Source organism: Anomaloglossus baeobatrachus, chromosome 9 (assembly GCF_048569485.1).
Source record: "Anomaloglossus baeobatrachus isolate aAnoBae1 chromosome 9, aAnoBae1.hap1, whole genome shotgun sequence".
NCBI lineage: Eukaryota > Metazoa > Chordata > Amphibia > Anura > Aromobatidae > Anomaloglossus > Anomaloglossus baeobatrachus.
Window position 1 is genome coordinate 178,924,837 of NC_134361.1, and position 17,114 is coordinate 178,941,950.

General features: G+C 43.6%; 1 protein-coding gene across 1 annotated transcript in view; it reads left to right on the forward strand.

The window, feature by feature from the left end:
• Positions 1 to 17,114, forward strand: part of ASTN2 (astrotactin 2) — a 935,497-nt gene that overhangs the window by 434,542 nt on the left and 483,841 nt on the right. Inside the window, exons 7-8 of the mRNA XM_075324083.1 lie at positions 10,061 to 10,145; positions 12,571 to 12,645. Of these exons, the coding sequence (XP_075180198.1) occupies positions 10,061 to 10,145; positions 12,571 to 12,645 (160 nt within the window). The remainder of the gene's footprint in view (positions 1 to 10,060; positions 10,146 to 12,570; positions 12,646 to 17,114) is intronic.

Sequence of the window (17,114 nt, forward strand, 5' to 3'; positions counted from 1 at the left end):
ATTTTGGAACACATAGAATAATGTGTGCTTGGTGCATTGAATGCCACCCCTATATGTAAAGCACAGAAAGAGAAGTTCAAGGCGGCACACAATCCTTCAAGGTGCACGTGTCCAAGGAAGGCATCCACAGTATAATTAATACAAAGGACCGGCACTCCAAATCTTCTGAAATATTTTTGTAGTTTATTCCATCATAATATACAGGCGTAAATACGCGTTTCGGCTAATAGTGAGCCTTTTTCACATCTATAGATGAGAAAAAGGCTCACTATTAGCCGAAACGCGTATTTACACCTGTATATTATGATGGAATAAACTACAAAAATATTTCAGAAGATTTGGAGTGCCGGTCCTTTGTATTAATTATATGTAAAGCACATCATCATAATGACTCTGCTTCAAGTGAAACTTCACATTGAAGCCCCTTTAAACATTTGTGGTAACAAACATAGAACTTAAAGAGGTTTTCCATTACTAATGTAATCCGCTTTCTTTTATCCTAACTCTTCCTAACTAACAATTTCCTAATATACTTCTGCTATCTACTCTGCTCCTGTAAGCTTATATCTAAGAGCTTCGCAAATACCTTTATTGATGTTGTAGTGTGATCCTTCCGGCTGCAAACTGGAATCGGCCCAACTGAGTAGGGAACTAGTGGGGGCTGAGAGGAGAGTGAAGTGCGATCCTGGTCCAGACTGCTGTCCCTCACAGATCAACAGCCCCGTTCCCACTAGTGATGTGCCCTGCTCAATTAGTCCGACTCTGGTCTGTAGCCAGTAGGATCAAAGCTACAACAACAATAAAGGTATTTATGAGCCTCTTAGAGATAAGCTTACAGGAGCAGAGTAGATACCAGGAGTATATTAGGAAAGGATTAGTTAGGAAGAGTTGGGATAAAAGAAAGGTCATCACTAGAGATGAGCGAACCGGTCCCGGTTCAGCTCGAGGTCGGTTCGCCGAACGGGGGTCCCGTTCGAGTTCGGTTCGTCGAACGTTCGACGAACCGAACTCGAACCTATAGGCTATAATGGGAGGCAATCACAAACACATAAAAATGCATTATACATGTACACAAACAGTTAATAAACATTGCCATAACACTTACCGGTCCCCGCGATCCCTTCTGCACTCTGTCTCCTGCCGCTATTCCATCCGATGATCGCTGAATCCTCCCGTGACCGGCACTGCCAGCAGAGATGCAGGACCTATCGTGACGTCAAAATAGCCATGTGACCAGTCACTTGGCTATTATCTCATTGGCTACAGACTGGTCACATGACTATGACGCGTCATGTAGGACCTGCGAGTGCATCTCTCCGGTACACGGCGCACATATGTGTATCGCCGTGTACCGGCGACATGCTCTAGCACACGGTCGACTCCACGTTCCGTTAGGGACCGGCTGACACAGCCGGTCATTAACGGAGATCACCGTTGCCATAGCAATGCAGTTAGCGGTGACGTCACCGCTAACCGCAGCTCCGAGAGCACCATTGCTATGGTAACGCGTCTGTCAGCGTTACCGCTGTTACCGCTGACAGCCAGCACTGATCACTCACGGAGTGAAGGCTGCACGCTGCTTCCCGATTGTAGTGAGGATTGTAGTGAGGATGAGGTTCCCCAGCCCCAAGTGATGGGCTGGTGAACCTCATCCTCACTACAATCGTCACTACTACTACACTAGTGAGGATTGTAGTGAGGATGAGGTTCCCCAGCCCCAAGTGATGGGCTGGTGAACCTCATCCTCACTACAATCGTCACTACTACTACACTAGTGAGGATTGTACTGAGGATGAGGTTCCCCAGCCCCAAGTGATGGGCTGGTGAACCTCATCCTCACTACAATCGTCACTACTACTACACTAGTGAGGATTGTACTGAGGATGAAGTTCCCCAGCCCCAAGTGATGAGCTGGTGAACCTCATCCTCACTACAATCGTCACTACTACTACACTAGAAAGAAAGAAGACAGAAGAGCAGGATCGTGGAGGGCTGACAGGGGGTAATAAAGATGGAGTCTCTAATGTGTCTGTATATTTATTTCTATTAAAGTATTTTTTCTCTGTGTGGTGTCTTTTTTTTAACCCTTTATTGGAGATTCTTAATGGCCGGGTCAAACGTGCCTGGCATTAAGAATCTCTGGCTTAATACTGGCTAGTAAAACAAAGCCAGTATTAACTCATGATTACCCAACAAGCCACCCGGCTCCAGGGCTGTTGGAAGAGTTGGATACAGCACCAGATGATGGCGCTTCTATGAGAGCGCCATTTTCTGGGACGGCTGCGGACTGAAATCCGCAGCAGAGGCGCCCAGAAACCTCGGGCTAACCTGTGCTGCGGATTCCAATCCCCAGCTGCCTAGTTGTACCCGGCTGGACACAAAAATGGGGCGAAGCCCACGTCATTTGTTTTTTAATTATTTCATGAAATAAGTGAAATAATTAAAAAAAAACGGGCTTCCCTATATTTTTGGTTCCCAGCCGGGTACAAATAGGCAACTGGGGGTTGGAGGCAGCCCGTGGCTGCCTGCTGTACCTGGCTAGCATACAAAAATATGGCGAAGCCCACGTCATTTTTTTGGTGGGCAAAAAAATTCTGCATACAGACCTGGATGGAGTATGCTGAGCCTTGTAGTTCTGCAGCTGCTGTCTGCTCTTCTCCATACAGACAGACAGCAGCTGCAGAACTACAAGGCTCAGCATACTCCATCCAGGACTGTATGCAGAAGTTTTTTGCCCCCTGAAAAAATTATGTGGGCTTCGCCATATTTTTGTATGCTAGCCAGGTACAGCAGGCAGGTACGGCTGCCCCCAACCCCCAGTTGCCTATTTGTACCCGGCTGGGAACCAAAAATAAAGGGAAACCCTTTTTTTATTATTTCATGAATTTCATGAAATAATTAGAAAACAAATGACGTAGGCTTCGCCCCATTTTTGTGTCCAGCCAGGTACAACTAGGCAGCTGGGGATTGGAATCCGCAGCACAGGTTGGCCTGAGCTTTCTGGGCCCCACTGCTGTGAATTGCAGTCTGCAGCCGCCTCAGAAAATGGCACTTTCATAGAAGTGCCATCTTCTGGCGCTGTATCCAACTCTTCCAGCACCTGCCTGCTATACCTGGCTAGCATACAAAAATATGGCGAAGCTCACGTCCTTTTTTTGTAGTTTTTTGGCAAAAAAAATAAAAAATGCTTCCCTGGATTTTCCATTGCCAGTGAAGGTAACACCAAGCAGTGGGGGTTAGCAGCCAGTAGCTGCTTGGATTACCCTTAGCTAGCAATACAAAAAATGCAGCGGGAGCCCATATATATTTTTTTTAATTATTTATTTAAATAACTAAAAATAAAATGGGCTTCCCTGTATTTTGATTGCTGGACATCACAGTGCTGTAAAAATAAATCTTTAAAAAAATGACGTAGCGCTCCGCGGTATTTTTGATTCTCAGCAGATAAAGCAGACAGCTATGGGTTGCTACCCCCATCTGCCTGCCGTTACCTTGGTTGGCAATCAAAATACAGGGAAACCCATTAATTTTTTCTATTTAAAAAATAGTTAAAAAAAAAAAATGACGTTGGGTCCCCCCATTTTTGATAGCCAGCTAGGGTAAAGCAGACGGCTGTAGCCTGAAAACCACAGCTGGCAGCTTTACCGTGGTTGGGGATCCAATGTGGAGGTCCCCCCAGGCTCTTTTTTATCATTATTTTATAAATATTAATAATTACACAATAAAAGTAGGGTCCCCCCCAAATTGGATCACCAGCCAAGGTAAAGCGGACAGCTGTGGTCTGGTATTCTCAGGGTGGGAAGGTCCATAGTTATTGGGCCTTCACAGCCTAAAAATAGCAGGCCGCAGGCACCCCAGACGTGGCGCATCCACTAGATGCGCCAATCCTGGCGCTTCACCCCAGCTCATCCCGTGCCCTGGTGCAGTGGCAAACGGGGTAATAAATCGGGTTGATACTAGCTGTAAAGTTACCTGAGATCAAGCCCAGCAGTTTGTGATGTCATGGCGTCTATTAGATACCCAACATGATAAACTGTCAGTACTAACAAAAAAAAAAAATCGACAAAAGAAATTTATTTGAAAAAACAGTCCCCAAAACATTTCCTCTTTCACCAATTTATTGTAAGAAAAAAAATAAAGGGGTCCCACGACGACTCTGGACCGTCTAGAATATGGGGGGGGAGACACTCAGGGAACGTATCCCCCATTTTCTAGGAGTGCGGACCCTTCATGTGAGGAGTGTGGGTGCAATGAATCTGCACTCACTCTCCCCGGGTCCACAGCAGCAGAGTCCATGTCGTAATGGTTGCTACCAAAGCTGCAATGCCCTGCTCATGAGGTAAGGGCATGCCTAATCAGGAGAACTACTGTAGAGGAAGCTCTGCTCACTGGTATATAGGTGCTCAGAGGTAATAATACATAAAATTAGTGAGTAACCTCGGCACTCTAAATCTCCCAGACTAAGTCAGTAAGTCACAACGGATAGTAATGCAAAATCACTCTTTATTGGTCCGTATTAAGAAAAAAATTTTTTCATAAGCATATATGTTTTTGTCCAAAACAAGTTACAAATGACGTTTCGGCCTGAGCCTTCGTCAGATTGGACTTATCTGCTTGTAATCATGAAAAATGACAATAATCAGTTTCACATAAGAGTGAGAGAACAATAACATAAACTCGAACAATGTAGAGGTACAATTGGGATGCAGCAAAAAAATTGCAACACAGCAAGAAATGAAACACATGATACAAATGTCATAATACAGTACAAGGACAATATAGTAATGACAAATATGGGGTCAGAGTAGGCTTAGACAGCTCTGGTACGAAAGAGATGTCAATCATAAAGTAACATGTGCAGTAGGTGTAGAGCTACAGTATGCATGGCAGAGCTAATGGGTAGACTGACCATAGAAAAAGAACGGAGAAAAAGTGGAGAAAAAGTGGAGAAAAAGTGGAGAAAAAATGGAGAAAAAGTGGAGAAAAAGTGGAGAAAAAGTGGAGAAAAAGTGGATAAAAAATGGATAAAAAGTGGAGAAAAAGTGGAGAAAAAGTGGAGAAAAAGTGGAGAAAAAAATGGATAAAAAGTGGAGAAAAAGTGGAGAAAAAAAATGGATAAAAAGTGGATAAGAAGTGGAGAAAAAGTGGAGAAAAAAATGGAGAAAAAGTGGAGAAAAAGTGGAGAAAAAGTGGAGAAAAAATGTAGAAAAAGTGGAGAAAAAGTGGAGAAAAAGTGGAGAAAAAGTGGAGAAAAAAATGGAGAAAAAATGTAGAAAAAGTGGAGAAAAAGTGGAGAAAAAGTGGAGAAAAAATGGAGAAAAAAATGGAGAAAAAGTAGAGAAAAAGTGGAGAAAAAATGGAGAAAAAGTGGAGAAAAAGTGGAGAAAAAGTGGAGAAAAAATGGAGAAAAAGTGGAGAGAAAGTGGAGAAAAAGTGGAGAAAAAGTGGAGAAAAAGTGGAGAAAAAATGGAGAAAAAGTGGAGAGAAAGTGGAGAGAAAGTGGAGAAAAAGTGGAGAAAAAGTGGAGAAAAAGTGGAGAAAAAGTGGAGAAAAAATGGAGAAAAAGTGGAGAAAAAGTGGAGAAAAAATCTAGAAAAAGTGGAGAAAAAGTGGAGAAAAAGTGGAGAAAAAAATGGAGAAAAAGTGGAGAAAAAGTGGAGAAAAAATGGAGAAAAAGTGGAGAAAAAGTGGAGAAAAAGTGGAGAAAAAAATGGAGAAAAAGTGGAGAAAAAATGGAGAAAAAGTGGAGAAAAAAATGGAGAAAAAGTGGAGAAAAAGTGGAGGAAAAAATGGAGAAAAAAATGTAGAAAAAGTGGAGAAAAAGTGGAGAAAAAGTGGAGAAAAAATGTAGAAAAAGTGGTGAAAAAGTGGAGAAAAAGTGGAGAAAAAGTGGAGAAAAAAATGGAGAAAAAATGTAGAAAAAGTGGAGAAAAAGTGGAGAAAAAGTGGAGAAAAAGTGGAGAAAAAGTGGAGAAAAAATGGAGAAAAAAATGGAGAAAAATTGGAGAAAAAGTGGAGAAAAAAATGGAGAAAAAATGTAGAAAAAGTGGAGAAAAAGTGGAGAAAAAGTGGAGAAAAAGTGGAGAAAAAATGGAGAAAAAAATGGAGAAAAAGTGGAGAAAAAGTGGAGAAAAAATGGAGAAAAAAATGGAGAAAAAATGTAGAAAAAGTGGAGAAAAAGTGGAGAAAAAATCTAGAAAAAGTGGAGAAAAAGTGGAGAAAAAGTGGAGAAAAAATGGAGAAAAAAATGGAGAAAAAGTGGAGAAAAAGTGGAGAAAAAGTGGAGAAAAAAATGGAGAAAAAATGTAGAAAAAGTGGAGAAAAAGTGGAGAAAAAATGGAGAAAAAAATGGAGAAAAAGTGGAGAAAAAGTGGAGAAAAAATGGAGAAAAAAATGTAGAAAAAATGTAGAAAAAGTGGAGAAAAAGTGGAGAAAAAATCTAGAAAAAGTGGAGAAAAAGTGGAGAAAAAGTGGAGAAAAAGTGGAGAAAAAATGGAGAAAAAAATGGAGAAAAAGTGGAGAAAAAGTGGAGAAAAAGTGGAGAAAAAATGTAGAAAAAGTGGAGAAAAAGTGGAGAAAAAGTGGAGAAAAAGTGGAGAAAAAAATGGAGAAAAAATGTAGAAAAAGTGGAGAAAAAGTGGAGAAAAAGTGGAGAAAAAATGGAGAAAAAAATGGAGAAAAAGTGGAGAAAACGTGGAGAAAAAGTGGAGAAAAAATGGAGAAAAAAATGGAGAAAAAGTTGAGAAAAAGTGGAGAAAAAGTGGAGAAAAAATCTAGAAAAAGTGGAGAAAAAGTGGAGAAAAAGTGGAGAAAAAGTGGAGAAAAAAATGTAGAAAAAAATGTAGAAAAAGTGGAGACAAAATGTAGAAAAAGTGGAGAAAAAATGGAGAAAAAGTGGAGAAAAAGTGGAGAAAAAGTGGAGCACCCTTTGGTGCCTTTCATGTGGCACTAAGGGGTGCTTAGCTTTGTATTTAGCCAAAAAAATGAAAAAAAAAATGACGTAGGGTTCCCCCTAGTTTTGTAGCCAGCTAGGGTAAAGCAGACGGCTGCAGCCTGCAGACCACAGCTGGCAATCTCACCTTGGCTGGTAATCCAAAACTGAGGGCACCCCATGCTGTTATTTTAAATTAAATAAATAATTAAAAAAAAAAAACACGTAGGGGTCCCCCAAAATTGGATCACCAGCCAAGGTAAAGCAGACAGCTGGGGCCTGATATTCTCAGACTAGGGAGGTCCATGGTTATTGGACTCTCCCCAGCCTAAAAATAGCAGGCCGCAGCCGCCCCAGAAGTGGCGCATCCATTAGATGCGCCAATCCTGCTGCTTCGCCCCAGCTCATCCCGCGCCCTGGTGCAGTGGCAAACGGGGTAATATATGGGGTTAATACCAGATGTGTAATGTCACCTGGCATCAAGCCCTGGGGTTGGTGAGGTCAGGCGTCTATCAGATACCCGACATCACCAACCCAGTCAGTAATAAAAAAAATAGACGACAAACACATTTTTATTTGAAAAAACACTCCCCAAAACATTCCCTCTTTAACCAATTTATTAGAATGAAAAACAAATCCAGGTCTGGTGTAATCCAAGGGGTTGCCATGACGATCCACACTGTCCCAGTCAATGAAGAGGAGGATGTTCCCCATTGGCTGGGAGAGCAGTGCAGTGACCTGAGCTAACATCAATGGGTCAGCCCAGGTCACTGCAGGGCATGACAAGTGCTGCTGTCAGCAGCGAGGTACATTACCTGCGCTGATCTCCAGCACACTGACAGCCCCTGTCACTGAGTTCAATGACCGGCGCCTTCACACCAAGTATCGCGAGAGGCCCGTGACGTCACCGCTAGTCAGTCTCGGGTCGGAAGCGAGAGGTGATGTGACAAGCGGCGGCCATGGAGGACAGTGACAGCGCTGAGGTCGGGATGGCGGGACTTCATCACCGCAGGTAAGCCGAGCGGGACCATGTGTGTGTGTGTGTGTGTGTGTGTGTGTGTGTGTGTACGTGTGTACATGCCGCGGGCAGGAGGGGGCGGAGTGAGCTGAGCGGGGAAGTGTGGGCTTCCTGCACGTAACTAGGATAAACATCGGGTTACTAACCAAAGCGCTTTGGTTGGATACCCGATGTTTATCTTGGTTACCAGCTTCTGGCAGGCTGCCAGCGATGGCTCCTGCACACTGTAGCTGTAAAAAGCCCTGCTTTTTGCCGCTAGAACCGTTCTCGAACGTATCTAGAACTATCGAATTTTAGCAAAAAAGCTCGAGTTCTAGTTCGATCTCGAACAGCCCCCAAAATCACTCGAGCCTAGAACTGGAGAACCTCGAACCGCGAACCGCGCTCAACTCTAGTCATCACATTAGCAGTGGAAAACCTCTTTAATTCAATCAAATCTCAACCCTTTTATGCCTAATAAGTGTCCAGAGGGTGGTTCTTTTCGATGATTGATAATCTTTCCTGCATGATAGTGCATACAAATATACCTGTCAAATACCTGTCCATCACTAAGTGGTGCTGCCTACTGGACCCCTAGGCATAAGTATAACTAGTATGTCATCCAGTTAACCCCCTGCACCTCTTCGCTTCTGAATTCAGTGTCATACAGGGAAAGTTGTTGATGTATCAATTTTTCAATAAACCATTTCCTGTCAAGTGAGCTATAAAAATATAAAACACTTAATAAATGTGACATACTGCATATTTGCAATAATAAATCTTCCCCAGTATTTTTTGTGCAGTTTTTCTCCTCTACCCTCTCTAATCCCTCACTATTGGACATACCATAAGCACATTTGGTTTTCAGTATCTTTTCTATGCTGTCAAAGTCTCAGTTATACACACCTTCTCCTGACATCACCCTGATAATACTAGAAAATATCAGCCATTGGCTTTTGCATCTAAAACTGAATTTTTCCAAAATTGAACTTCTTGTGATTCCGCCATCGGATAACCTACTTAATAAATCCGACATTTTCATTTCTATATATGGTACTACCAGAACTTTCATACAGCAAGCCCGCTCTCTTAGATTTATATTTGACTCAGATCTTTCCTTCATTCTCTATATCCAATTACTCACTTGCTAATGTCACCTGCACCTCAAAACCATCTCCAAAATCTGACTATTTCTTGTCTTTGAAGCTGGAAGGACCATTAGTGTTGCTCTTATTCATTCTCACATGAATAACTCACTAGTCATCAGTGTTCATCTCACTAAATTATCCCTTTTTTAATCTATCCTGAATGCAGCAGCCATAATTATATTTCTCTCCAGCAGCTACACTTATGCCTCCACCCTGTGCCAGTCATTGCACTGGTTACCCATCTGCTACCAAACTGCTACCATAAACTTATCACATTCACTCACAAAGTTTTCCATAGTTCTACACAATTTTACATCTCCTTCCTCATGTCTGTCTATTCACCTATAGTTTAATATAATGTAAATTAGTAGGGCAGAGCAAAGTACTGGAATGTGCAGGCATGAGAAAATGTCAAAGACTGGCTGCGCATGCCCACTACAGTGCTTTGCTCTGCTCTCAGCTGGGCAGATCAAAGTGCGCATGCGCAGGAGCGAAATGGAGGCCTCTCTGTGAATTACACAGGATGTGTCATGCACATGGGGCTGGGAAGGAGGATGGAGATCGTACAAGATGGTGGAAGCGCTGGACCGAGAGCAGCGATACCCATCGGACCGGACCGCCCCCCAGGTGAGTATTATAAAGGTGTTTTTTGTGTTATACAGAGCAGTCTGAGCTATTATATACAGTATTCTGGAATGCTCTATATAAGAACTCACAGGAGGTGGCAGCAGCTTATACAGTAAGGGAAAAACCTGGTGACAGGTTCCCTTTAATATTCAGTTACAAAAACTATTGGCAACATATCACCCCCATAATAACATGTCTAAAGAAGTGTCCTTATTAAAAAACAAAATTGCTTACGGCAACATTTTTATCGTTTTGTATACTAAAAGTATATCCTTGTTTCTATTTTATATCCAGAATTTCATCCCTGGTGGTTGATAATATAACTTTACGTACTTATATTTCTACATGTGTCCACAGGTGACTGCAGCTGTCATGATGGTTATTCTCCGGATCCAAATCATCCACATTTGTGTGTTCGCAGCGACTGGGGACAAAGTCAAGGGTAAGTTCCTTCAAGCACATTAAATTGCTTGGTTGGTGGCTGATATTGCTTGAGAAATTACATGTAGAACTAAAATCAAGAGTGGCTTAAAAGTAAAGTATCATCCAAAAGTTTTAGGCAAGTGTGTAAAAAAATGCTGTAAGGTAATAATGCTTTCAAAAAGAGCAAGAAATACAAAATATTGATTTGATTTAAGGCCCCGTCTCACGCAGCAATATTGCTAGCGATATCGTTTGCGAGCGTACCCGCCCCCGTCGTTTGTACGTCACGGGCAAATCACTGCCCGTGGCGCACAATATCGTTCGGAGCCGTCACACGGACTTACCTGCCTAACGACGTCGCTGTTGCTGGCGAACTGCCTCCTTTCTAAGGGGGCGGTTCGTGTGACGTCACAGCGGCGTCACTAAGCGGCCGCCCAATAGAAGCAGAGGGGCAGAGATGAGCAGCCGTAACATCCTGCCCACCTCCTTCCTCCCTCATTGCCGGTGGCCTCAGGTAAGCTGTAGTTCGTCGTTTCCGAGGTGTCACACGTAGCGATGTGTGCTGCCTTGGGAACGACGAGCAACCTGCGACCTCAACAATCAACGATTTTTTGAAAATGAACGACGTGTCAACGATCAACGATAAGATGAGTATTTTTGATCGTTAGCGGTCGCTCGTTGGTGTCACACGCAACGATGTTGCTAACGATGCCAGATGTGCGTCACAGAATCCGTAACCCCGGCGATATATCGTTAGATATGTTGTTGCGTGTGACAGGGCCTTAAGAAATTGTTGTTGTTTGTTCATATTACGTTTTATTCACTGATAAAAATATCCTTTTAATGCTTCTATTTTTTAAAGCTTTTTTATTTTGCAGTATTCTTTTTCACACCCACCTAAAACTTTTTCGCAATACTTGTATGTATTAGATTTTTAATTTTCCCAGTTTTCTACAGAACCTTAGTACAATATATATTGCCTACAATTTAAGATAACCTTTTCCCAGTTTGAGCACGTTAAACTGGCCACATCATGGAATACTGGCTGCAGAACTGCGTAAAATTTTGCTTTTATTTATTTATTTTTTTCACTTTTTTTCCTCTCCATTGTGAAGATATTAACTTGTTAAGTTTAAGTTATAATTTAAGTCCAAGGGGGCATTATGAGAGTTTTCTCTGTGGTTGTGTGCTTCTTCCCCTGTATGACATTGACCAATCAAATACAAGCAGCAGCATAGAATGAAAAAGAACACACCCCACAATAGCTTAGAACAGGCCCTCCCCTGTGTGAGACATGTACTGACAGACAGTCTTTTTTTTTTTTCTTGCAGTGTTATATAAAAGTGAATGGGACAATTCTGCAGTATGCAGCACTGCTGGTACTACCATGTTTCTCCCGAAAATAAGACCTTTACTGAAAATAAGCTGTAGCAGGATTTTTCGCTCTTTTTGGAGTATTCTTAAAATATGAGACCTACTCCAAAAATAAGTCCTAGTTGTAGATCATCATGCTAATAGCATCCTGAAATAGGGCTTGAACAGCCCTTTCAGGATATGTAACTTTTATTAGGATACATTGCTGTAAGTCCTGGAAGTTTACAGTCACATGGCAGCAAGTTAATGGAATGAATATTCACCTGTTGGCCGCCATCAGTGATTGGAACTTGTGTTAATAAAAAAAATAATATTCACCACTTTAGCCCGCCCACCCCTCTGTGTCATGTGTCACTGATTCACTCAGACTGTCAAATTACTGCCTGAGGATGGCAGCGCAATGCTCACAGTGGCCGGTGGCTCTTTTCACCTGAGCATATGACATGCTCGGGTCTGCACACCCGCCGGCCATTGTGAGCATTTTGCTGCGATTGTTGGGCAGTAATTTGACAGTCTGAGGGAATCACTGACACCGCGCAGGTGAGTGGATGAGGAAGGGGATGAATATTCATTATTTCATTAACACAAGTTCCAATCAGTGATGCCAACAGAGGAGTAGGTGGGGAAAGGGGATGAATATTCATTGTTTTATTAAAGGGCTACCCAATCACTGACATCAGTACAAAATATAAGCCACCCCCCTAAATAAGCACATCTTTGGGAGCCCAAAATAATATGATACTGTATTATTAACAGGTAAAAACGGTATGTAGATAACAAGCAGGTAAACAGACCACTTGAGAGTGAAATGGTTACCCTGTCCTTAGCCAAATCATACAGTTAATTGGTGGGGGTGTCAAGACTCAAAACCTATCAAATGGATATTGTTGGCCTTTTCTAATGTTCTGAACCAGGAAAACTCTTCAAGTCAAATTTTCTAACAAAAAGACAAAAAAAAGTTAATATAATGAAAGTTAATAATTAATAGTAGTGGTTTTTTTTTTAGAAAAGAGGTATACCATTATTAAATTATATAATTGTTAGTTTATAAATGTGTCCATTGTCTTTAGGCCATGGCCATACAACACTCTGGAGAGAGGCTATGATCTGGTGACAGGACAGCAAGCACCAGAGAAGACGCTCAGGTAAGAAATTTGCTATAAAATGAAAACCGCCGCAAAAGACTTTAGGGAGGACGTCAAACGCCAACATTATCCTGAAGCGTCTATAACAAGCGGCGTGCACATTCTGCTACGTAATGCGCACACTACACCTTTTTCAGGTGTGAACCTGCCGAGTTTTTTTTACGAAGAATTTTCCTAAAACGCTTTTGTGTTTTTTTGATGTTTCTTGATTTTTTTTTTTAAGTATTTGGTGCTGGAGTGTTTTTCTAGCATTTTTAAGGTTTCTTTTCTACTAGCATTTTGTGCTCATATTTGTAACTCTTTCCAACAATGAGGAAATTGCTAATTAAAATGGTGGCAAAATGCGTCTTTTGATCCTTCCCATTGACTCCTACTATATGGTAAAGAGTGTTTTCCTGAAGTGCCTGAAGAATAATCTGCTCAACCGCTTGGCGTCTTTATAAACCTGTTTATGTTAAAAGATGCTCAAAAGCATGAAAATATGAGCAGCAAGTCGGGGTTTTTTTTTACATAAACATGTATTTGTTTTTTTCTTTTCAGTGTTTAGGCGATGCTTTTGCAATCAGTTTATAGAATGAAATCTGCTTGAAAAAGATGGTGTGTGCACATATTTTTAAGGGTGCTTTCATACCGCGTTCCTCTCCCCTTTTAGTAGACCCATTGAGCCTTCCGTCCGAACCCCTTTAAAAATAGGATTCGGACGTATGCACCGACGGGGCCACTGACTGTAATGGTGCAGGCGGAGTCACAGTCTGCTTTGTCGTGCACCATTTTTTGCGGTAAACGCTTACTGGAGGCAGACACCTATACGCAGTCTACTACGTTTGGGTGTCTGCCTCCAGTAAGCGCAGTGCTTTTTTTGTAAAAAAATATTTGCTGGTACGCATCTCTAAGGCGAGGAGCAGGGGGGCGGTGTGCTGTTAGGCGCGCCGCCGGCCGACATTGAGGAGCGGCGGGGGGCGGCGAGGTGTGCCGGTGCCAGTGGAGAGAGTGGACGATCATGTGAGCACAAGTATGAGATTTGTACACTTCTGTCCGCATTCTGGTTTGATGTGTCCAGCCTCAGTCAATTCATTTTCATTGAGCATGTCTGTTCAGCACGTGACCACATCTATGTAAATCGCATACTTGCAGCTTTATAACCTCCCACTCTCACCGCCGGCACCAGAGAATCCTGACAGCGTGCAGTGTGCACAGTGTGAGAATTCAGAAGTCTGCAGTCACATAGAGTGAACCATAGAGTGACTGCAGACTCATCACAACTTTGGACAACCCCTTTAATGCTCCTAACAACAGAAATAAAAACATAGTAACCCTTAACTTGTCAGACGGCACAAAACTTTATTAAAGAGATTGTCCACTACTTTAACATTAATGACCTTTCCTTAGGATAGGTCACCAATGTCTGACTGGTCGGGGTCCAGCACCTGGCAACCCCGCCAATTCCCTACACTAGGTGCCGGTGGTGGCAGGTGGCCGGAAGTGCTCAGTTCTGGTCTTCTGATAGTGGCAGCAGTCTCCTGTTACAATCAAGGAGGTGGATGTGCAGTACCCGGCCACGGACACCATCAGAGGATGGAGCAGATCCAGAAATAAGCATTTCTGGCCACCTGCACCATAATCAGCTGATCAGTGGGGGTCCCATTGCGCTCACATCAGAAGCAATGCGCAAGTGGGACCAAGGCCTAATGATGGGACATAGTATCACAAATAAACATTTACATTCAGGTACCTTATAGATGATGTTGTCTCTAGTCATTTCTTTCTATTCTTCATCTTGTCCTGACGCAATGATGACTTCTCACATTCACATCTCGTCTCTGCAGATTTCCATCTTCTCCGGTCTTCTGCAGCACATCCCGACACGATGCCCCTAAAATAGCAGAATGATTATAATACTTCTACTTAAAAATATCTGCCCTACACTGTGCCCCAGAATAAATAATGGCCCCTCACAGTATTCTCTGCACAAAATATGACCAACACTGTCCCTCTTATGGTACATGGCCCTCCATATTCCCTCTTTCCAAACTGAGCCTACTGTTTACAGTGTCCTTTACACTGTGTCCCCTTATACTGTCCAGTCTTTATACTGTGCCCTCATCACACTCCCCCTCCTTGCTATGACCTCACACTGTCCTCCCATTTGCCCCTTCTCCATACCACACCCCTCCACTACCCAGTCTTTATTCTGTGCCCCTCACATTCTTCTCATCCCTTACTGTCTCCTTACTACCTCCTGTATGTCCATATACTTTTCCACCTCACGCCCCATCCTGCCCACTTGCTCCTCATACCATGTCACTCTTTATTCTGTGTCCTCAAAATTTCTTTCCAGTTTGCTTCACATCCTCTCTGTCCCCATGCATGAAACCTCATCCTTTCTGTCCCCATGCATCACCCCTCATCCTCTCTGTCCCCATGCATCACCCCTCATCCTCTCTGTCCCCATGCATGAAACCTCATCCTCTCTGTCCCCATGCATCACCCCTCATCCTCTGTCCCCATGCATGAAACCTCATCCTCTCTCTCTCTCCCCATGCATGAAACCTCATCCTCTCTCTCTCCATGCATGAAACCTTATCCTCTCTCTCCCCATGCATGAAACCTCATCCTCTCTCTCCCCATGCATGAAACCTCATCCTCTCTCTCCCCATGCATGAAATCTCATCCTCTCTCTCGCCATGCATGAAACCTCATCCTCTCTCTCCCCATACTCTGTCCACAGATAGTTCCCTCCCCCACCCATACTGTGTATATACATATTGCCCCCTCCCCACCCTTTGTCCCCCCCATAGTGTGTTCACAGATGGTTCCCTCCCCATCCTCTGTCCCCCCCCCATAGTGTGTCCACAGAGAGTTCTCTCCCCCATACATTTTCATAAATACTCCCTCCCCTCTTACCCAATAGTGTTCCTCCTCCGTGTCTTCTTCAGCTCCACACTGGAGCACTTCTCAGCCGCCTCCACGCTGCAGCGCTGGCTTCTGGGTCAGCAGTCTGATCAGCTGACCTGATCACATGACAGCCGTCGCTCTGACCAGGAAGTCAGCGCCGGCATCACGGCTCCAATTGACAGCCACACTCAGAGAATAGCGGCTCCCACCCCAGCAGACTTCCCCACCGCCGCATCAGGGAGCCCGACAGCGCCCCCTAGAGAAGCCTCTGGCTTGTGCCTCCGCTCCACATGGCTAATTTGTATAGTTTACAAATTAGCCATGTGGACAGAGCCTGAGGCGCTTTTCAGATTTTCCGGTACGCCGTACCGGCGCGTACCACCGCAAAAAAAAAACAATGAGTAAGCGTATACCCCCGAAAATGGTGCGAGACAGAGAACACTGTGACTCCATCTGCATAGTCAATGGCCCTGGCGGCGCATAAGTCCAAATCCCATTTTGCGACCAATGACCTTTTGACAGTAAAATGTAATGGTGACTACTCCCTGCTTATTCTTTTTGACCTCTCTGCAGTCTTCGACACTGTTGAGCACCATCTCCTACTTGCTATGCTTCACTCAGTCGGCCTAAAAGACACTGTGCTCTACTGGTTTTCTTCCTATCTTTGTGGCCGCTTGTTCAGCGTATCATTTGATGGCTCCACATCTTCTCTTCCTCTCACTGCTGGGGTCCCTCAAGGTTCAGTCCTTGGCCCTCTTCTCTCTCTATACCGCTTGAATTGGACAGACCATCAGCAAATTTTGGTTTCAGTACCATCTCTATGCTGATGACACACTATACACTTTATCTCCTGACCTCACCCCCGCCAGTGACTGTCTGTCTGCACTTTCCAACATCATGTCTGCTCTCTATCTGAAACTTAACCTTTCCAAAACTGAACTTCTTCTACTCCAACCATCTTCTAACCTCCCTAAACCCGATATCTCCCTCTCTGTGTGCGGCACCACGATAATGCCTAGGCAGCAGGTTCACTGTCTGGGTGTTATACTTGACACCGATCTTTCCTTCACCTTCTATATACAATCTCTAGTTCGCTCTCATCACTTGCACCTGAAGAACATCTCTAGAACTTACCCCTTATTACCCCTTATTCACCATGGAAACTACAAAAACCTTCACCATGGCCCTGATCCACTCCCGCCTAGACTACTGCAAATCTCTATTACTTAGTCTCCCCCTAAGTAGACTTTCTCCTCTACAGTCCATCCTTAATGCAGCAGCCAGGGTCACCTATCTGGCTAAACATTATTCGGACGCTTCCACTCTGTGTCAGTCATTGAACTGGCTGTCCATATATCACAGGATCCAATTTAAATTGCTTGTTCTCACCCGCAAAGCTCTTCATAGGGCGGCACCTCCCTACATCTCCACCCTCTTCTGTCTATCACCCTACCCGTGCTCTCGACAGTGCGGCACCCCCCTACATCGCCACCCTCTTCTGTCTATCACACAACCCATTCTCTACCCTCCGCAAACGACTTTCAACTAACATCCACACTAATCCAAACCTCCCA